General features: G+C 40.0%; 1 protein-coding gene across 2 annotated transcripts in view; it reads left to right on the plus strand.

Moving 5' to 3' along the window:
* The first annotated feature begins 6,660 nt into the window (after positions 1 to 6,660).
* MAN1A1 (mannosidase alpha class 1A member 1) overlaps positions 6,661 to 22,844 on the plus strand; it is a 166,009-nt gene continuing 149,825 nt past the window's right edge. Inside the window, exons 1-2 of one of the 2 annotated variants that reach the window (XM_044249762.1) lie at positions 6,661 to 6,902; positions 7,114 to 7,980. In XM_044249762.1, the coding sequence (XP_044105697.1) occupies positions 7,360 to 7,980 (621 nt within the window). In that variant the 5' untranslated portion in view covers positions 6,661 to 6,902; positions 7,114 to 7,359. The remainder of the gene's footprint in view (positions 6,903 to 7,113; positions 7,981 to 22,844) is intronic. The other variant, XM_044249769.1, reaches the window with a different exon arrangement.

Below are 22,844 nucleotides of genomic sequence, written 5' to 3' on the forward strand. Positions count from 1 at the left end.
ACTTTTTGTGAAAAAGCAGTTCAGGAGTGGAACAAAGTGATAAGCCTCAGTAAGTTTAATTTGTGTTTAGGATAAACATGGTGGTTGTGTCCAAGATCCTCTTAATCTTACTTTCCACCCTACCCTACCCTAGCTCAGCCCATATGCTAGTCCTTGATATTTTTAGAAACTGATAAACTTTCCATAATTTCCTAATTCCATGTGTCATGTTTTAAATGTTACCCTGCTAGAGTAACTTAGCAGGGTTCCCTTCCCTCACCCCCACTTCCTACAATTTTCCATATCTCACTTGAAGGAAACTCCAACCTTCCAATTTCTCAGGCAAAATACAACATTCAACCTTGATTTTTCTTATACACTACACATTCAATCCGTCAAAAGAGTGCATGTTCTGTCTTCATGGTAAGGTATGTTTAAAGACTTAAAGAAATTAACAAAAAGAGCAACCACAAGGAATGTAGCGAAAGACTTTGATTTAAAATGAACCAACTGGATTTTTTATTTTAAGGAGTAATCTTGGATTTGATGATAATGCTTAATTTTTAAGAAATATGACTGAAATGACCAACAATAGTTTGCTTTGAAATAATTTGAAGTGGGGTTGGGGAAGACACTGGATGAGGTTCTAAGTGAAAAGGATTACCTATAAATTGGTACTTGCTGAAACTGGCAAAAATAAAGACTATAAAATGGATGGTAAGTTTAAGCATTTGATATTTCTTTTCTTCATTACTGTTCAAGTTATGATAGTATCATACAGTGGAAGGCCTATATCCATTTAATATTTGGAAGAAACTGGAAAACTTAATCTCAATGGATGTTCAAAAACTATTTATAATCTAAGAGCGAGATGAAGCATCTCAAACTCAACACATTTTAAGTTTAGTAATTTGTAAAAACCCTATCTGCCAGTTCCAGACCATTAAGTCTAATAGATATATGGGTCACTGGTTTGGAATACTTCCCTTCACTTTTCTTATGTTAATTTCAACATGTCCCTCTCATTCCCATAGTCACGACCAGTTTTAATTGTACTAAACAAATAAACTACCAATTACACATTCAGTAGATGCAATTTGTTCCACCTGCAACACAGATCTGCTTTTACCTTAGCCCGTAATGAATCTATACATTGCAGACGAGTGTTCCAAGTGAACTTGAAAAATAAGTTCAATGGACAAAGAACCATGGGTGAATTCCTATCCATTTACAGAAACCCAGGGCTAAGACAAAGTTCTGCCTTGAAGGACAATATGAAGGTCTGCACATGTAGTGAAAATAGTGCAATTATTTTGCAATGAAATTGGGAAGCCACGTACTGTCATGTCATAGTTGTAGATCATTCCTTCAAAACAGGAACAGGCACATGCGGTTTCATTTCATTTTACTTCATGAAGAAATTTTCAGTTAGGCAGAAAAATGTCTTATAATTTTTCTAAGTTTATTTTGTTTTTCTGGAAAAGTTTATGATCTTTTATGGGACAGAGAATGAAGAGGGAATCTTTTTGAAGAAAAAGTGATTTCTTTTAAAAATGTATCTAATGAATTTAAACTAAGAAAACATTTTATATTTTTCTCTGGTCAGAGAAAGAAACTTTTTTTTTTCATTTCACTCAGTTGAAATAATATACTCACCTCAAGTCATAAAATTCAAACATTTTCAGATATAAGGGCTCCTAAAGTTCATTGTTGACATTCTAAGCCCAGTTCTTTTGCCCTGAATCTTTGGTTTCCTGATTCTTCAAACACTGAACAGTAATATCATTCTCCTCACTTGGAGACTTTGCCATCATTCACATTGTCTAAAGGCATAAAGAACTATAAAGTTGGTTAGTTGGCATAGTTTTTTGTCCTATTTATATAAAGAGTGGAGACACTTGTAGGACCCACTGTCTACCAAACCTGAGGCCATTCCCCCAATGCCTCTAATCGATATTACTTAAATAGAGGACAGAAGTTGAAAAGTGACAACCATGTGAAGAACTACATAATCCTAAAATTCTTGCTTACCACACTTTTCTGGCTCTTCCTTTTAAGAATCCTCTGTTTGTTGACTACCCCAGACATTAATTTCTTTTATAAGGAAAGAGAAAAATTGAATTAAATCTCTCAAATGCCTATTGTGCCAATTTCTACAAATTACTAAGATACATATATCACAAAATGATATAGATTAGTTATATCATTTAATCTAAGAGCCATAGCAATGTTACTGATGAAGAATGAGACATGTAGAAGATAGGTAACTTATCACGCATGGTCACACAGCCAAGGACAGGCATGTCCTCTATAATAAATCACTCTCTCATTCAAACTTTTGCCCATTTAACTCAGAAAAATCTCCAACTTATCTTTTTCAGTCCTTTTGTTAATCACGTCAAAACAAAACAAAAACAAAAACATCATAAAAGTAATTCTTGTAAGTCTTCAAACCAGAAGAAAACTTTATGTAATGAAAGAAAACTCTACCTAAGAACTTCCATAAACTTAACTTTCCGACCTTGAAAGTAGGTTTAGAATCTTTCTGAAAAAATCATTCTATCTCCTTTTCTTTCAAATAAATGTTTGTCCTCAGGCTCCAACATTCAAGATAAATAAAACACTTTCTAATTTAATGCTACTTTGATTACTAACATTGCAACAGTGTTTTTTTTCCCCCAACATTTCATTCTTCCCTAGAGTCTTGGATCTTTGTAGAGTAGACTACAACCCACAGCCCCATTTACAACTTTGTTTCTATTGAATGAGGCACTCTGAAAGTTCCAAAGAGCTTATGTACAAATACTTGGTGGAACACAATGTTTTTAAGTTGGGGACTGCTAATATTTATGAAATGAGTGCTCAAAACAAAAACAGATGTTTCAGCAGGAGCATGCAGGGACAGAGGGGTCTCATTGATTCAGCCTCTTACCACCCCCTTCCACACATACACAAAGGTGATTGGAGTCCTTATAAAAATAATCTATTATACAGCCAGTTCCAAAGTAAATTGAGGAGTGGGAGAAAAAGAACCAGAGCTGTAACTGTAGCTCCTCAAATGACCACAAATATTACTAACATTTGTTTTGTAACTTGGTTAATTCTTATCTTAATAAACTTCATATAAAATTCAGAGTTGCCCAATGAAGTATTGAAAATTCATGATTAATGTTCCAATGAACTATTGGAAATAGTTCATATATTATATATATTTTTATATATTATATTTTTAAAAAATAAAGGTCAAAACCTATTCTGACCTGAAATTTGAAGACAAGTAGAAAATCAGCAACAGGAAACTTTTATCAGAAATCTAATATGTTGGACAATTTCAGTAGTTAACTCTTACACACATATGTTAAGTGTATTTCTTTTGTTATATTACTTTTTATTTTTAAATCAAAGACAAATTCTCAAAAGGATTCTTCCATAAACTTCTACCTAGTACCTTTTAGATAAATAAAATATTAAGAAATAATAGATAAATTCTAGAGAAACAAAAATATTAAAAAATATTTTTGCACTTTAATTTTTTGGAACTTACAACTTTATAAAATAGTCATTCACCATAGTTTTTATAAAACATTGTCACTCCCCCCAACTCTGTTTATAATTATTACTATATTTAGTTTTTGGCATGTTAATATAAAAGGTAAACATACCCTTTGTTAGATATTATTTTAAAAGCACAGAAATCCAAGCAGCCAAATAATTTGGGGATTTCTTTGCACCTTGGGGGGATATCACTAACCAAAATCAGTTTTTTAAAAATTACTTGATTCTAAAGGTTTTATCTTGAAACACAAAAATTTACAAATTATGAAAAGAAGATACAGATCTAAGCATTGGAAAAGGAAAAAATAAGAATTAGGTTTGTAGACAAATTTGCAAAAGGTACAAGGAAGTCATACTTCAGAAACTAGCTGGACAAATCAGAAAACGCAGCAAGTATTTAAACAGAAAAGCCACACAGAATTATTAAGGTTGCTAAGTTTGCATTAGACTATTCATAAAGAAAAAACAGCAACTTTGTCACAACCACTGTATTCACAAAGATCATGACATATATTCAAGTAGGTGTGGTGGGTGAATTTATGGGACAGGGTCATGGTTTTATTATTTGGAGATCAGGACCATCACCCATATTTTTACTTTATCTCAAGATATAAAACATTATTTTTCCAACTGTGAAATGAGAAGTGCTTATAGTATTGAAATCAAGGCAAACTGTCGGATTTTGCTTCAACAAAATTCAATTTCTAATTTACTAACCATCCAATATTCATCCTTTACCATGAATATACAGAGCGTTGTGTGTTTATTTTAAAAGTTTTTGCGTGGTTAATTTAGTTAGTATGTTCCTTCAAATACCTTCTCTATGATTTTTTTTTTTAACTTGCTATAGCCCAGATATGAGCACTCCCACATATTTCTCATCCTACCTAAGACAGACTGGCCCCATTTAAAATGTATCCTATAATCAACCACCCATGCTATTTTCTTGTTTAACAAATCATTAAAGCCAGGCTTCACTCATAATAAATCTGTTTTATAAGAAATACAGGTATTAATAAAGTGATCTTAAAGTAACCTTCATAAAGGGGAACAGAAGTAAACAGGGCAGTCACTTTAAAAGATGTAAACACAATATAGATAAATCAAATTTGAAGTTTTTAGGGAAAAAAAGTCATCTTTAAGACCATATGCTAAATTTGGAATATTTCCACTACAAGCAATAGGTTAAATGTCCAAACTGGTTTTGTATCAAAATTAAAGAGCACCAGAAGTAGAATTAGGTCTACAACCTTTTTTTTTTTTTAATCACCATTTTATCATACACTTAAAAGTAGTTTTTATTGCCTTTCTGGAATACTTAGTATACTATTTTTAAACTAAAGTTTCTAAATATTTGTGTGGCCATAAGAGATAATTCCGTTCCTAAGACATAATAATTAAAATAATAAATCATCAGGAAAAGATCATAAAGGGATTATCTTTTAGGGTATTAACCCTGATTATTACCTCTCTATCCATGAGGTAACTGAATTTTAAAGCTTTTGAAAATAAACAATATTATTTCACACTGATTCAAACTTTTCAGCTTATCCACAATTTGCAAGTGTAGTTTGAAATTAAAATTTCCATCATTTAACTTTAAAAAATTCGTTGTTTTCTTTTTTCCATCCTTCTAAACGTTGTTACCCTGCTTGGATATGCTGCACTCTTCTGGGCATAGAATTTCATAGCAGTTATCAGAACAACCAAGCCATAAGGTCAGTTTTATCAAACAACAATTTCCTATTAACAGAAAGTTTGGGGGTATGACTCATTTTATACAAAACAAATATACAACAAATAATGATGGTTTAAATGAACAGCTAAATGAAAACTGTAATAAGGATTTTTTATTTAATTTTGTATTTTCTCATAGAGTCTACACCTGAAACAACCATATTGTAGGCACGTTCCTGTAAACTGCCAGCTGTTTCCTTTGTTTTAAAATGGCAAGCAGAGCCGAGTTAAAATCACATTTCCAGATAGGGGGGAGGCATAGGATAAGGCTGCTACAAACTAGCTTTCAGAAATAAGAATTCAGTAGTCAACTTTTTATTCTCTGATAACCCCCCCCTTTTTTCCTTTTTTTTCCCCCTTCCTTCCTTCCTTCCTCCCTCTCTTTCTTTCTTTCTTCTCCCCCCCCCCCAGCAACAGGGAAATTACAAACACATTTTGTAAAATAATGCTGTCTTGAAAACAATCTCTGTTGGACCAAGTCCTTATTTCCCTGGAAGTGATTGCATCGAAGACTTAATTTCAACAGTGTTCAAATTTATTACTTGAAGCTATGGCATAAAACTGTCTTCTTTAAATGGAAAATTTGACCAACTTCTATGAGATAAATGAATTTTGAAAGTGGGAGTGGGTGGGGGAGGTACACAACTTTTTTTCTTCAAGTGGGTGGGGAAAGGATGCAGAGGAAGAAGCATCCTAAGCAACCACAAAACGAAGAGTATCTTGGGATGTAAAAGGATGTTAGACTCAAGAGCTCAAATGCTTTCCGACCGCAGCATCTCTACGGGGGACTTTTGGTTGGACTGCTACCAGGCACCGGGGGAATCCCCGTCTTGGGTAGAAAGAGGGAACTGGAGAAAAGACCGGTTCAGAACGATCCAGCGTCGGACGATTCTCAGCGAGACCTGCCCTTCGCGGGACCCCCCGGAGCGGGCCTCTCACGGCCTGGGGAACGAGTCCCAGGGGGCGACAGGGAGGTCCTGCGTCAGTCCGGGCGCCTCCCCAGCCACTCAAGGCCAACGAGCCCCTGCGACCCGGGCACGCGGACCGCGCAGGGTACACTCCCGGACCCCGAACCCAACCCGCCTCCTCGCGCCCTGGGCCTCCGGCGCGGGTCTGGACGGTCTCCCTACCGCCGCTCCCGCCGGCCTCCAGCCTCCCAGACCGCGACCTCCCCGCCCCCGGCCGGGCCCCCGCGAGGTTGCGCTTCCCGTAAACTCCCCGCCCCGTGCGGCCCCCTCCCCGCCTCGGCTCCGCCCCCGCGGGTCCCTGAGCGGGGCGTGATTGGCCCGGCCACGCCATCACTCTCCGGACGCGTCACCGCCCTCGTTTCCGAACGCCCGGAGACCGGCAGTGGTATTAGTGCTCTCGGGGCCGCGGAGGAGGGTGGCGTGCTGCCCTGCTCGCTCCTACTCGCCCGCGGGTCGGCGCGCTAGCCCAGTGGAGCGGCGACCAGGGCTGCGGGGCTACGGGTCTGCGCGCTCAGCCTCCCCCTGGGAAGCAGTAGCAGCTAGTCCCAGCTCCGACATGGGGAGCTGGCGAAGTTGACTAGCCCCCCGACCCGCGCTGCGTCCCTCCTGCCCCAGAGGTGCGTTGCCCTCTCCAGGAGGTGCCCGCACGCGGCCCTGCTCCAGGTGTGCTCAGGACACCCCGTCCTCTGGGACTAAAAAACTTCACCCCAAGTCCAAAGAGTGAGCTCCGAGGGCGGTGCCCGGAGCCAGACTCCCGACGCCGCGCTTGGGGGGCTGTCCCGGCGGCTTGCACGGCTGTCGGAGGGCGGAGACCCGCTGGAAACTTTATCACCATCATCGTAATTACTACATTTTACCGTTTCTCTCCCCGCAGGGGCTGCGGCCAGCGGTTTGTCGCGCGTGCTTGTTTGCCAAAGGAACTGCCCGTGGGAGAAGACCCACAGAAGAGTTGTTTCCCCAGAGCATACCTGCAGCCCAGCCCAGGGGCTCGGGCGGCCTGGATGCGCAGGACCCAGGCCCGCAGCCGCTGACGCCGGGCGGCGGCGAAGTTTGGCTGCTGAGCGGCGCGGCGCAGGGCCACTGGACAGCGGGCACCCCAGCGGCCGCCGCGGCTGGAGGGATGCCGGTGGGGGGCCTGTTGCCACTCTTCAGCAGCCCGGCGGGCGGCGGCCTGGGCGGCGGCCTGGGCGGGGGGCTCGGCGGCGGTGGCAGCGGCAGCAGGAAGGGATCTGGCCCCGCCGCCTTCCGCCTGACAGAGAAGTTCGTGCTGCTGTTGGTGTTCAGCGCCTTCATCACGCTCTGCTTCGGGGCGATCTTCTTCCTGCCCGACTCCTCCAAGCTGCTCAGCGGGGTCCTGTTCCACTCCAGCCCCGCCCTGCAGTCGGCCGCCGACCATAAACCCGGGCCCGGGGCGCGCGCGGAGGACGCGGCAGATGGGAGAGCCAGGCGCGGCGAGGAGGGCGCGCCCGGGGACCCGGCGGCCGCGCTGGAGGACAACTTGGCCAGGATCCGCGAAAACCACGAGCGGGCTCTCAGGGAAGCCAAGGAGACCCTGCAGAAGCTGCCCGAGGAGATCCAAAGAGACATCCTGCTGGAGAAGGAGAAGGTGGCCCAGGACCAGCTGCGTGACAAGACGGTCTTCAGGAGGCTGCCCCCGGTGGACTTCGTGCCCCCAATCGGGGCGGTTGGCAGGGAGCCGGCGGATGCCGCCATCCGTGAGAAGAGGGCAAAGATCAAAGAGGTGAGTGCGCCGTACTGGAAACCCCTCCCTCCCGGCAGCCTTCTTCTAGGAGAAAAAGACAAACCTTTGAAACTCTAAAGACTAACATTTACAGTGTAAAGGGGCATAGAGCTTTTCCTCTTCCACCAGGTGCAATGTGAAAGGCTCTTTCGTTTTCTTTTTTCTTTCTTTTTTTTTTTTACTATCACAGTAGATGTGGCCATTTAAGATCTGAGGTTGGATCCCGTTGCTTTTAATTTGCGTGCTCTGGTAATCATAAACCACATGAGATAGGTATTAAGTACATGGGCAGGTGGGGTGGTGTGCAAACCTCCTCTTTCACTGGCCTGTACGGGTTAATCGTCCCTGAGAACATTGACAATGAGGGTCCTTAACAGCCCCCTACTGAAGCTTGGACTGGGCTGGAAATGAAGGTTGGATGTAAACGCCAAGTATTGATCACAGAGGATCCAAAGGTTCTAACAACCAGCACACCCTGGCCTTCAGTCATGTGGCTGAACGTGCCAGGTGGCATCCTGTGTGTACTAACAGATTAGAGAGGTAAAACCCGATAACTTCCTATCTTGGGGTCACACTGTTGCTTACATTTTAAAAAATGAAAAATTTAAAAAGCCAGCCGATTGTCTCTTGCATTTCTAGTGTAGTCAGAAAAAGAGTATTTTATGTGACGCAACAGGTTTGCCTCCACAGCAGCACAAAGATGACAAACTTAATCTAAGACAAACATGGACTTTGATAAGTCTTTCACAGTTTATTTCTCATAATTTTCAGTTAGCACCTGTAGCATATGGCCGCTTAACTGGCTTAAAGCTGAGGGGGGCCTCTAAAGTCATTTAAGACTGTCAATTTAAAGATGAAATTTGAGGGGCCCAAAGCCCCTGACTTGAAGCCAGGACTTCCTCCCAGTCCTCTGTCACTAGTCAGCAGGTTCTTTGTGGACATGCTTCCTTCCACAGCTACTCTCCTGTGTGAAACTATGCCAGCCTGGATTTTAACACAATCCAAGAGCTGTAGGAACCAAATTAAAAGCATTTCATCCCAAATCTTAATTCGGATTTCTAAAATGCGTTGTAAGTGGAAGTAATATTTTGGCATTTTAAAAATGTCAGAGCCTCTGTGAAAATAAATTTTATGTTTGATATTGGGTAGGTAATCAAGAAAGGAAAAGTCCTCATTCTCCCATTTTCAAAGAGTAAACAGAATTTTGAGTTCATTAAGAGGTGTTTAGCTTGAGTACCTACAGAATGGAGGCAGCTTGATTGCTATGGGATTTGTGACTTTAAGACCAGATGAACGTGGGTTAGTGGTAATTGAGCAGGTTAAAGTAGATTTGGGCCCGTTTCAATTTACCATAGGCACAAAGTCGGTGCCTTCATCATTCTGTGCAAATAGCTTCCTTCGAGCCCATCAGCCTTTCTGTTTTGGGACCCTTCTTCAGGCATAGATGAAGACCTGGAGGAATGGATTTTATGCCCCCGACTTCTCTCTAGCAGACTGCCTTCTCCATGAAATCCTGTCAGGGACACCAAACTAGAAAAGTGGATAAAAAGCCTTATTTCTCACCAATTTCCTTCACCTCTTCATCTCCCATCCTCCTTAAAAATATCCAGTCAAGGGGCACCTGGGTGGCTCAGTGGGTAAAAGCCTCTGCCTTTGGGCTCAGGTCACGATCTCAGGGTCCTGGGATCGAGCCCCACATCGGGCTCTCTGCTGGGCAGGGAGCCTGCCTCCCCCTCTTTCTCTGCCTGCCTCTCTGCCTACTTGTGATCTCTGTCTGTCAAATAAATAAATAAAATCTTTAATATATATATATATATATATCCGGCCAAAACCATAGGTAAATTAACCCTAAAACTGTATGTTTATGTTTCCCTTAAGTTGAAAGCAGTGCAATTCACAAATGTCATGCCCTGAATTCCTATGAGCTGTCAGTTAGTGCAGATCACAGTTGTCCAAAGAAATTATTTTAAATACTAGAGATGCATGGATGTTGAAAAGCTATCGGTACCAAGCAATGGTGACTGAAAGTGCATTAAGAGCAGAAGCAGTGGGAATTGAGGACAGCATATTAATGGTATGCCTATCTGCCTCTATTGGATCCATGTTATCTGTCTCTCTAAATCAAAAGGTCTAAATTAGCCATGTAAAGAAAATGTATGTAGCCTTCTGTATCTGCGTGGTGCTAACATCTTAGCACTTAGATGTTTTGAAACTGCCCAGTCTTGCATTAAGTGGTGGAACTAAATGTGTTCTTTTAAATTCCATGTTGCCGTGAGAACCCAAAAAAGCTAGCATAATTAGCTTCAGTATTTAGTCAAAAGCTAATAGAGAGAAATGGATTATGGTTTTTCATCAGATTAGTTCAAGCAGATGCATTCCTTTGTAAACCAAAAAAAAAAAAAAAGTAACTCGTGCTATTCTAAAACTGTTGAAAATGTTCAGTTTTAGAAAGGAAAGAGTGGTTACCTACTGTGAATAGCGCACTGCACTTCAACTTCACACTTTTATATTCAGTTTCTGGCACCACTGTGGACTTCTTTGTCATGGCCCAGTGGATCTTTGCCTTGGTTTTATCTTCATTGTTTCTGTGTTTTCTGTTTCTCTTCATATACATAGGCTCTCTATCACACCTGAATGTACTAACGATTTTATAGCTAAAATTTAGGAAGTATAGGCAAATCTAATATGTTGAGAGCTTAAACTCTAATTTTTGAGCTGAACATTAAATTTGTAAATTTGGTTTAAAGACAGCTAATAGTATTTTTATATTGCCAACACAATTGTGTTACTGGTACTTTGGTAAATTCTTAACAAATCTGTGCCTAAAGGAGACCACTGTAATTCCAAATTGGACATTGCCTAGCTCCCTTCACAAAAAGCCATTATATGCTTTCCAGTACTAACTTGAGGGATGGTAAATCTTTGATGTAATACTTAAAATTGAAATCGAAATGCTCCCTCCCATGAAAACTTTGTAAATAAACCAGCTCTGGAATTTCCCTGAATTTTATAATACATAGTACACATTATCATGAGTTTGATCTTTTAAAAATTGCACTAAAGTTATCCTTAGTTTTAAAAAGCAGTGTTAAAATAATGAAGGGCAGAAGTTAAAATAGCACTATAGAATTTTTAAAGGAATAGTCTAATTCCTCTTCTACCTTAACCCTTTTTTAAAATCAAGAAGCTTCTTTCTTTCTTTTATTTTTTTTTTTTGTTTTTTGGTTTGAGCCTTTACAAAGAACTTGTACTGTTTTTTTTTTAGGAGTAGAGCCATAAACCTAATTTAGAGGATGAATAATTTTGGTTTTCATCTCCTGGAATTAAGGGGAGTCCTTGAGTAATGGGGGATAAAGACAACTTGTCAGAGGGTATTCTTACCTTCTCAAACTGGAATCTCCTCTAACCTAAACGGGGTAGGAGTGAAGGGGCTGACAGTCAGCTTTGGGTCTCTCAGTTAAGGCTTTGAGATTGGTCAGCCATGGGGCTCACTCACAGTTGTCTTTAGGTTTCTCAAAGCATTCTTTAGTTTTTTATTCCAGTTTTTTAGTTTTCTATGCCAGTTCTGCTCACCCTCTGAAACATACCTGACATTGACAATAGGTAAATGCAAGATCCCGCACTCTTAGGTCTTTCCCCAGAGCAGGGAGGTCATAGAGTATTTGTAAAAAAAATTTTTTCTCTTTAATAAGTAAATGAATAAATTAAGATTTCAACAGTTTAAGTGGTAGAGTAGATGCTGGCTGTTGAACATTAATACATGAAAGCAAGAAAAGATTGTTAATAGGTGATCAATTATGCCCAGCCTAATTTTCTGTAAGCTATTGATAATTTGTTTGAGAGGAGTATTCTGTCTTCCTCTTACCAGGTACCTTAAAATTCATAGGACTTAGAACCTAGTTAAGGTGTGAAAAGCATTTTTGAGTCAATGCTTCTCTATTTTTTTAAGTGAGCTCATAAAATAAACCATCCTGAGAAATTTTTCTTAGTATTTCACATGTACAGTAAGTGCCTTTGTATGAAATCTGAATTTGTTGAAATTTAGTGGGAGACTTATATATTTCTATTGAATTATTCCATAAGCTATGGTAGTACAAATTCTTCAATAGAGTTTCAAGCATGTGTCCCAAGGTCAGAGGGGAGGAATGCCTACAGATCGGTGTGAGTGATGAGAGATAAATATACATGGGTAGATCAGAACTGCACTGGAACCTGCTTATAGCCCATAGCCCAATAGAGAACCTGTGTGACCTTTCAAGTTCTTTATAACCTACAAAACCATAAAAATGTGTGTGTGTGTGTGTGTGTGTGTGTGTCTCAAAGGTGAGTTTTGATTGATCAAAATAGGAACATCTACCCTGTGGATTCCAGAGATTCTATGAAATGCCTTTCCCTTAAGCAGACAAAAAGGGTAAAGGAGAAACCGGTATTTGGTAGTTTAAGGAAGAGATTCTTTCTTTGGGAAAATTAAGTCATGACTTTTCTTTCAGTTCTCAGTCTGGTGTTAAGTCTTAGTGTTAAGAAGTTTGAACTGCCTCTAACCGGCCCCTGCTTAACCCTCACTCCCAAACCTGTTTAAAGATCCTTTACACAAACTATGCAGATTTTTTTCTTTTACCAACAATATGCCATAAAAATTTTAACTCTCTGATTTTTAAAAGTAAACATATGCTCTAAGTCATAAAGTCTCATTCTGTATAGTCCTTAGAGATAGCTCAGCTTGCTCATCTTACAGTAGACACAACTGAGACAGAGATTATTCTGGAAATCACATTAGAGTTGAGTGGAGGATGGAAGCCAGATCCTTGGGGACTGCTGCTCCGTGCCTTAACATGGCTTGCCTCCTAAGTAAAATGCCACAGAAGTATATAAATGGACAGGCCATATTCATTATTTGCAGACTCTCATGGAGAATGATTACAAAACACAATTCTGCAGTATCATAAATTTGACCGTATATTAGTTAAGTTACATTAACTATAGTCATTTTTAAAAACCATATTAGTGGCATGATTTAGAAACCTCTTCTTTTTAAAGCCACCCAGGAAAAGTTTGATATGACATTTTTTTTTCTGTTGATAAAGATCTTAGCAGGAAGCAGAGACATTTGTAATCATTCAGTTGGACATTTTTTACAAAGAGGTGGGGAGGCAAAAAGGAGGGATAGGAGAAGAGGGGCAGCTTAGAGAAGAGGAGTGTGACAGCATGGGGAGCTCTTTGAAACTACAAACCTACATACTCTTGACATTGCATGGTATGTAACAGAAGAATTGATGGCTTGCCTAAAGGACTACATTATTTAAAAAGTAAACATACATTAAAAATTACAACAAGCTACAGACTCCGTATAAGGAGCACAGTTCTCTTCACCCAAGTAGAGAGAGTCTGGATACCCTGGCCTGTTCCTGCTCTGTCCCTTTGCAGTGCTGTTTGGGTGCGAAGAGCTGGTCTGGAGGCAGTTGACCAGGACCTGAATTCCTGCCTTTTAGCGACCTGAGGCAAGTTGTGATTGAATCTTTCAGAGCTTCAGTTTTCTCATTTGTAAAATGAAGACAACAGTGGGCACCCATTTTGTTAGATCAGAAGGCTTAAGTGTGGTCATCCCCGGCAACATTTAGAATGGTATCAGGCATGCTGTGAATGATTGATAAATCCTCCTTGCTATTATTACTGTTATTAGCTACTGCCTAAAGCCATCGATGTAAGATTCCTTTACTTCATAATGTTGGGTCAATCAGGAAATGGATAACGAAGTCTCAAAAAGTTACCAGAAACAGTTCAAATCACGTTTGGTGCTTAAAAGAATACATTTCCTTCCAGTTCATCAAGATGATCTTTCCAGACAGCTATGATTTTATGGTGTTACTGTCAACTCTGATTTTCTCTGCTACCTTCCAAATTCAAAACAAAACAAAAAAAAACAAAACTTTAGGTCTCTCTAAAATGGTATACTTCTTCAGCTTCTGTACATCAAGTATTTGAGACTTGGTCTCTTTATCATAGTCAGATGTGCCCGTTCCTGAAGTGGCCCCTTCTCAGAAGAAACACAGTGCTTGAGGCATTGACTCCGTTCCCCAAAATAGAAAGGGAAATTGAAGAAAATGCTTTTTCACCAGTTTTATCTTTGGAGGAATGTTTTTAAGAAATTAGAAAAAAAATTACTCCAAACTTGATAGAAGTATACATGATTATGATCAATGCTATAGTTAGAGAGCAGTCTATCATCTAATAATCAAAATTCACATCAATCAGTTGTACTTTGTAACTCCAAGATTTTGCCCTTCTCTAAGAGCCACAAATTGAGATTTATTGGGGTTTTGGGCCCAGAAAGACCTCTGAGATCCTGAAGCCTGGTCTTCATTTTCCTTGTGAGACACAGGGCCCAGTGAGCTGTGACTTCCTGAGATTCCCCCATGCACTAACTTCAGAGCTGGGAACTGCCTCTTAGCCTGAAGGCCACACTTGGCCTGTGATTTCTTGACTCTAATGAGAACATGTGTTTTGGAGGCTGGCTGTCCTAGCCCTCCTTCCTCCTCAACTCTGAATGGCAGGCCAGCAGTGAGAAGCCCCTTGAGACCATTCTAAAGGGAGAGGAACATCCTTGCTTAGTGAGGTATTGCTTGAGAAAGCAAGACTGGTTAATTCCTTGGCTCTGAAGAAGGGACAGCACTGCCCTATCCACACTGGGTCCTGATAAAAAAGACTTGTGTGATCTTTAGGTACTTGAAAGAAAACCAAATGTGATTAAGGCTTAAGAGCATTTAAAAGGCACAACCCTCCTTTGCCTCTTGAATCCTCTGGCAGTTGCTTTAGGTACATTAGAGCCCAGCAGTCCTGCAGATAATCCAGAACAGAGATAATAAAATTAAAAAGCCCACCATCCTTTGTATTCACTTGTCTTTTGTAACTAGAATGCCTCCCTTACTTCCTTTTTTCTGTCAGTCCATTTGTCTCCCTGGTTATTAAGCTTATCAAAGGCCTGTCTCCGACCTGCCCCACTGTGTTCTCCTCACACTTGCTCTACAGTCTTTCCGTTAAGTGACACGTAGCCTTATTATAGTGACTTTAATTTGCACATCTTCACGCTGTTGTATGTGGATCTCCCACAGGACTCTCCTGCCCTCAGTCCTTCCCGGGAGGGTGCTGGGTAGGAGAGAAAGCGTAGAAGAGGAGGTGAGAAGCTGCGGAAGCTCGCCAGCTTCCTCAGATGGTCTGATAACTGGGCACCACAGGCACTGTCAGCATTTCTGCCGCAGCACTGGCGGGCATGCCTATTTGCTGACATTATAGGGGTTACGAGGAAAAGTGTGCCCGTGGGGTGTGGACACAGACCTGTGAACAACTGTGGGGATGAGCAAATTCAGGCCCTGCAGGGACTTTTGGAAACTCTTATCTGCCCTGTCCTTTCTCACTGAATTGTCTTTCCAAAGTCCTGTGAGGAACACTTAATTCTTCTAAGGGACCAAAAAGGGTTCCTGGATTGAGGGTTGAGGGGTTGAGGGGTTAGCCCATGCTAGGGGTAGCCAAGTTCAGCCTCAGTCGAGCTTCCCTGACCTGATGTTTGGGCATGATTGTCTGACCCTAGGTCCCCTTTCACAAGAATATGTGTTGGAGCTGCTCAAAGGGTGTGTTTCCTCACTGTATCTCTATCAGGGCATAAGGCAAAAGGACAGTCCCATAGAGTGATGAAGGAAGCCCAGGCATGTGTTCCTAGTGGCAAAATCTCATTCCCAGCTGCCTGAAATTGCACCATCCCTGCCTCCCTTTTGTTGATGTATTACTTCTTAAAGCTGCTGTTAAAAGTGTATCACTCAAGTTGCCCAGCAGAAATTATTACACTTTGAGGTTTGCCTTAGCAAGGGTGAGAATAGGTTTGTAGAAGAAGGAAGTGTCTTTCATTCTTATTTCATTGCAAACCAATGCTGGCATAGGAAGAACCATTTTGAACATACACAGAAACTGAAAAAAGAAAAATATATCCTTTATATCCCTATCACTTAGTCACAGGTAACCCAACACTACCCCACCCCAACATGTAGGGGGTTTTTCCCCCCACAGATATAACCACACTATACATACGTGTTTTTTCATTTTCTTTGGAAGTGTCATTTTATGATAGCCTAATGTGTGAAGTACAAGCGTCACAGTTTATTTAACCATTCCCTTGGACCTGCACATTTAGGTCATTTCCAGTTTTTTTGTTTTTGAAAAAATATGCTGAGATAAACACCTTTGTCCATTAGGTTTCCATCTTATTTTTCATTGCCCTGACCACCCACCGCCCCGCCCCTTAAGGAGGATTTCCGCTTATGTTCCTGAAAGAGGAAATGAATGGGTCAAAGGATCACAGTACATTTTGAGGGATTACTTTTCAGAAACAGTTTATACTTTCTCTTGTAATATAGTGAATGCAGTCTATTAAGTCTTTGTAAATTTCATAGGTGATGAAACGGTATCCTGTATATTTAGTTTGCTTTTCTTAGAGCAACATTTTCTTCTGTGTTGGTTGATTAGTTGCATTTCCTCATTGTGAGTTGGATAGAACAAGGAAGTGACTAAAGGGGCAGAATTTGGGGAAAAAGCAAAGCATGGACACCTAAGGAGTGGGGTGTCTATTGGAGAAGATGGATCTAATAAGCCGGCTGATGGGACATAGGGGCTTGCAAAGGAGGCAAGGGCCTGTAAAGTGATAGACAGCATTTTATTTAAAAGGCGGGGGGGGAACCACCTTAACACAAAATTTGCTCTTTCCCTGAGTTCGTCACTTAGGATAAAAAGTACTCTTTATTGATAGGAGTACTTCCCAAACACCTCAGCTAAGACCCATCCAGCCCCCTTCAGCTCATAGTCATTGCTAGGTTATAGTTGGGCTTTTGCATCATATATTTGAGGAAAGTATTGACCTCTCTGAAGATCTGGGGAAGGTGGAGGGATCCTTCTTTTTTATAGAATTCCTCAGGTTGGTTTCCTAATATTTTCAGTTTAGAGTTGAAGATCAAAAATACTCCAAATAGAATTTCAGAAGTGATTTTAGTGATGCCAGAAAATGGCAAGTCTTACAAAGATGAATTCTTACAGAAGAAAAATTACATTCTATGTCATGTGTTAGAGGCCTTTCGTGTTTTAATTATGATAAATATGCATTTTGTTTAAGGTATCTTGAGAATAAAAAAAAGCATGATTTGTTTATGAGGTTTGGGCTTTTATTTTATTTTTTTGCTACTCCTTCAAATAACGTCTTTTTATTAAGGCGTTTTTAAGACAGTGAGGAGTTGCACATTTCAAAATGTATTTTTATTCTGACCTTGGTTAATTCATAAAAGTCTGCCAAATGCCAGAACTCTTTAAATTTGGCTTTGAGACTGTGTTAACACGGGGAATAACGATTGACATAAATGTACTATATTATTTTTATAAATTGTGGCTTGAGATGATAGTAATTTTAGAATATTTAGGATGCTGTTCTCTGAGACATGTTATTTTTGTAGTCAACTAGCAGTGTGGAATGTTATAATGTATCTAGTCAACTACAGGTTTTCATCTCGTAATTAGAAATGCTTCAACAGACATACTGTGTTTTCAGGAGTTATTAGCCCAAGTCAGCAATTTTATAAGGCTTTCTTATTAAGTGTAAAAGGAACTTTATGTAGTAATTGGTGTGTATTTAATACATTGTGTTCATTTACTTATATTAAGCATTTTGGTTAGTCTTCATTATTTATGTCTCCTAGGGGTTATGTGGCTTAGGATGCATGATGAAGAACTCAGTAGCTTAAAAACAACCCCACCACCAACAAAATGGAATCTGGACAGGTTGGGTAATTTGAGGAGCATAAAAAAGTGAAGATGATTTATTAACTACCATGTTAAGCTGCTTTAGCAGTTAGGGTGAATAAAAATTGTGATCTACTAAGTGTTCTATCAGTAATTAGATAAAGTCATAGCACAGGTTAGAAGTACTTGTTTTCTCTCCCTCCAAAAGTACAGAATCTCTGTGATGTCAGCTCTTCAGAGTCCTGAATCTCTTCCAGGACTACCATGTTGAGAGCAAGATAAAGAGCTTCCCCATCATACACCCAATGGGTCAACTAATCCTGGGCCTTGTCCATAATAGGACTCAATAAATATTTGTTGAATGAATATACTTATTTAAGCAAACATACCAAGAGGAGTTATTCAGGTTGAGTGTGACACACATACCCCCTACTTGATATAACTACAGAATCCAAAAATGGGATCCACTCATCTTTGGAGCTCCTTCTGTGTATCCTCATAGGCTACAAGCCGTTGTCTTTTGAGGAAAAGCTTCCTATTTTATAATAGTCAAATTCATTCAGAACCAGATCTGGTGAATAGAGATCAATCAACATAGGAAACACCTTTTCCCATTTTAAAGTTGTTTTCACAATGATTCATAAAGTGAAAAACTGTGTTCATTTTCTTATATGACTCGTAAACTGGCTGTGCAGGTTGTCCATAAAAAAAATCTTTTGGGCAGATGTAATATCAGTGAAATAAATGCAGATTCTTGTGATAGTCCTTTGATAGTCAACACTTAATTGAATAATTTTATACATGAGACACCTAATTAAAGTTGGTTTGGGTCACCCTCTGCTCCCCTCCCCAGCAAATATTTTTGAGACAATGGTGTTTTTATAAGTAATGTTTACAGTACCGCACCGAAATGAAAAGTAATAGGTTAGGGGTTATTTTCCACTAGAGAAATTAGAATCTAATAAAAATTTTCTCTGTAAGAAGGTGTGATATTTTGGAAAAGAACCTTGGTCTTCTGTTTCCCAATTAAATATTTTGTAGCTCCTGAAAAGGACTGTCTCATGTAAATAATTGCATGGTAGAAGCTCTGTGAACTTTATGAATTTGTAAATGGTCCCTTTTCCAATTCATTCTGTAGATCACTATTAGATTAGTTTTCCTAAAATACCACTTCTCTCAAGTCACCTATCCCCAAGGTTTTTCCTATGGAGTAGGGATTCAAACTTCAGCCAGCTTCAGAATCCTGTGGGGGACTGGTTAACGCACATAGTTTGCTGGGCACTGCCCCCAGAGTTTCTGATTTAGTAGATCTGAATGGGCCCCAGAATTTGTATTTTTAACGTGTTCCCAGATGACTAATATGGCTGGTCCAGTGACTAGAGTGTGAAAAACATTGTACTAGAATGAAGAAGTCTCCTTCCTTGGGCTAGCAATCATGGTCTTCTCTAAATCTGCCTCAGTTTGCTTCTTGATTCATAGCTCTTAAATAAGAAGGGGCTTTAGCTTTAGTTAAACTAAACTAAACTGCTTAGCTAAACCTGCATAGTTTCCACCTCCAAAACACAACTAATTAAGGGCTTTGCCTTGTTTAGTTTATTCCTCACAATTGGAATATCCTCTTACATGCTCAGCATCCAGGTCCTCCAAGCCCTTTCTCACAATCCCAACATTCACGGATCTCCCTCCCTTTTCCAAATTGCCACGGCATTTGTTATTTCTGGCTCTGCCCTGTGGGTCGCTAATTTCATGGACATATATGTTATCTTTCAACTAGATGTTTAACCCCTTAAGTGTGGAGACACCTTTTTCTATACCCTAGGTTCACAGCCCAGAATATAACAGTGGAAGGCAATTTGTCTTAAATGTAACCAAATTGGGAAACGATTTAAGTATATCACCAAAATTCTAGTCAGACTGTGAGGCACTGTGACAGAGTACAAACCCTCTGAGCCTCCCTTTTGACACCTGTGAAATGGAGCTAACATTTCTCTTTGTGCAATTCTCATTATGAGAATTGAAGTAGGAAATACATGTGAATTTCTCAGCATAATACCTGGCACATAGCATTCATTATTCAATAAATAGTGTTTATTTATCAGTAACTAGGGATTGTTCAGAGTAATAAGCTCTGACTTTTGTTGAGAAAGGGGTTGTCGGTAAGTAAGTGGATTTGAGAAGTCATTTCCAAGAAAGAAAAGGAAGCTTTGGCTGCAATATCTTTGCATTAACCAATACTAGCTTGTATTTTCTGCTGTTACCTCCCTCTTTGGTTGTTGTTGCCAAAATTCCTGCTTCCTGTAGCAGGAAAGTAAGCATTCTTTTGCCTCGTTTCAATTGTTATCTCATAGAAGGGATGCTCATCCTTGAGAAGACCACGGAGACCGTGACCATTCATCAATGTCCAGTTACCTCTGGCTTCCTGGCCTGGTGTGTCATGTGACCCTCAGACTGGGGGAGAGGGGAAAAAAGGAGAAGAATGAAATCTGGAGAAATACCTTAAGGGCATGAAAAGAAATATTCTGTGAGCCGAAAGGATGAAAATGTTTCATTCAGAGAGAGCTACATGTATAAATTTAGCTCAGTAATTAGGCATATGGTGCTTTCATTTAGAAAGTATCTACACCCTTTGTGATAAGATCCGTTGATTATTAGAGCTGCTGCAACTTTAACGGTCTGCAGCAGAGATTCCTACTGCATTTAAAACAAGAATTGAGGGAAATGGAAAAACGGAATTAATAATTTGTTCTTGGTTGGTTTTAATCTGCTCTTTATTAACTTTGTAGTTTATGCCTGGAGGATTAGATTTGGAAACAGAACATCAACTAATGTTCTAAAAGTTTACTTCCTTTTATTGGAACATTATATTCTTAAAGACTTTCTGAAGAACATTTTGGCTGAATTTAGGCTTGCGTTCTTATGATTCAACCTAAAATAATAGAAACATTTTGACCTATGATTTTATTTTTAATTTTTAAGTTATTTCATGTTAGATTTCAGAGTAGGGTTTATTTAATAAAACCTGATTAATGTAGAGAGGTAAAAGTATTCTTTGCTGAGCACAAGTATGTGTTTAGTCTCCTTTTTCTCTAGCTCTTTTTTTTTATGCCTCCCCTCCCCCCACCTGTTTCTTCAATCTTAGAATTTTAAATCTGCTCGCCATTCGTCGTGAGGAAGATAGGAAAAGTTAAAATCAAAAGATACTTGCATTTCCCAAGCCTCGTCAGTGTTTCTAAAATTGATTGACATCAAACAGACAAGAATTTTATAAATAGGAAAGAGTCCTATTCCAGGATAGAGCATAGTGTGATGAACTAAAATGCAGAGGTTTAAAAACAGCTGCCCTTGGGGGAAAGGCTGTTCATCTATTTCTTAATGCTTCTTTAATGTAGTTCCATTAGAATCTGCCTGTAAATCTGGGATTCAGTGTAGTTGCTTGTGTGGTTGTAGTTCTCCACCCACCTGTGATCTGGAGAATTACACCCCAGCTTTTCATAAGGTAAAGACATTAGAATTTAAGCATTTAGGGGCACCTGGGTGGCTCAGTGGGTTAAGCCGCTGCCTTCGGCTCGGGTCATGATCTCAGGGTCCTGGGATCGAGTCCCACATCGGGCTCTCTGCTCGACAGGGAGCCTGGTTCCTCCTCTCTCTCTCTCTCTCTGCCTGCCTCTCTGCCTACTTGTGATCTCTCTCTGTCAAATAAATAAATAAAATCTTTAAAAAAAAAAAAAAAGAATTTAAGCATTTAGAAGAGACTTCTTTGGGGACTGGAAGTTTATGAAACTGTAATGCTAGATTTGAATTAACCGACTATTGATTTCTCATAAGGAAAACGAATCTGGATGTGTGTGTTCTTGATAAGTAACAGCTTCGAACTAACTCCTCTACCTTGGCTTTAACAGGGTAATAGAGGTTTAGGAGTTTACAGCCAAAATAGGCCCCGGGTAATCAAGTATTAGTTTTAGGTGTCTTAATTTAGCTGTCTTTTTCTGTCATGGTTTTTACCCGTGCGGTTCATCATCCTCCGTCCTTTTGTGTCTTCTCTCACAGAGAGGTGGAGCTAATGACACAAAGGTGGAGAGCAGAAGGGTGGAAGAAGTGTAAATGTTAGACGAGTCCCTTAATCATCAGGATTATACGCAGAGAACTAAGAGCGCTCTCGCTTTCCTAGAAGCGTGAGTTGTGAACTCCAGACATTAGCACCTGTGCACAGACAGATCACCTTTTCCCTGACCTGTGGGGCACTTGCTGCTGGGTTTCAGAATTCCTGAGGGGGAAAACTGTCTAATTACATGTTTGGTGAGCATATCTGTGGGCCTTGGGCTCTCAGTGGAATTGCTGGAAGACTATCTCTGGAAGGAATGCCTTTGATTGATTTGAAATCTCAGGCATCACCATAGAGTTGTTAGGGCTTTCCAAAGCACTGGGGAATTTTTGCAGACAGCGCTTTCTAGAGCTGATCTGAAGGTGGTAAACTAAACTGGCAGGGAGGGACGACTCTTCCTTCATCTCGAGGTGAGATCACCCGGCCCTTACTTCACTCCAGAGTACCCTGCCTTCACAGACGCCAGGAGCACAGAGCACATTAGTGATCACAAGAGAGAACGTCTGTATATAATGAATCCTAGAGTTTTCCTTCATCATGTAAGAAGACCCCAGTTGGATATTTCTTTCTTAAACAGAATTTTGCCTGAATATTTAAAATAACTTATTTATCCTTTGACTTTTAAAACTTCAGCTATTAATTTGCTGAAGAACAACAACAATAAAAATACCTGATAATTTCCTCCTCTTCTCTAGGCTTAAAATAGAGGGAGCAGTTAAGACCACACATTTAATAAAAAATACCACTTCTTAGTTATACTCTATAATATGCTTCCTTCTTTCTCCCAGTAGAATGCATGTTATTCTCCTTGTTCTGAGAATAGTCTCTTTAAGTGATTTTCTGTATAGCTTGATCTATATATAATTAAAACAACCAATAACTAGATTTTTAAAATCTCATTTTTGCATAGATTTTTGTCTCCTTTATCTGTAATTTTAATTCTACAGTGGTGAAAAATATGAAAGTAATTACAGCATACCATTGTTGA

Source organism: Neovison vison, chromosome 1, assembly GCF_020171115.1.
Source record: "Neovison vison isolate M4711 chromosome 1, ASM_NN_V1, whole genome shotgun sequence".
In the NCBI taxonomy this organism is placed as follows: Eukaryota; Metazoa; Chordata; class Mammalia; order Carnivora; family Mustelidae; genus Neogale; species Neogale vison.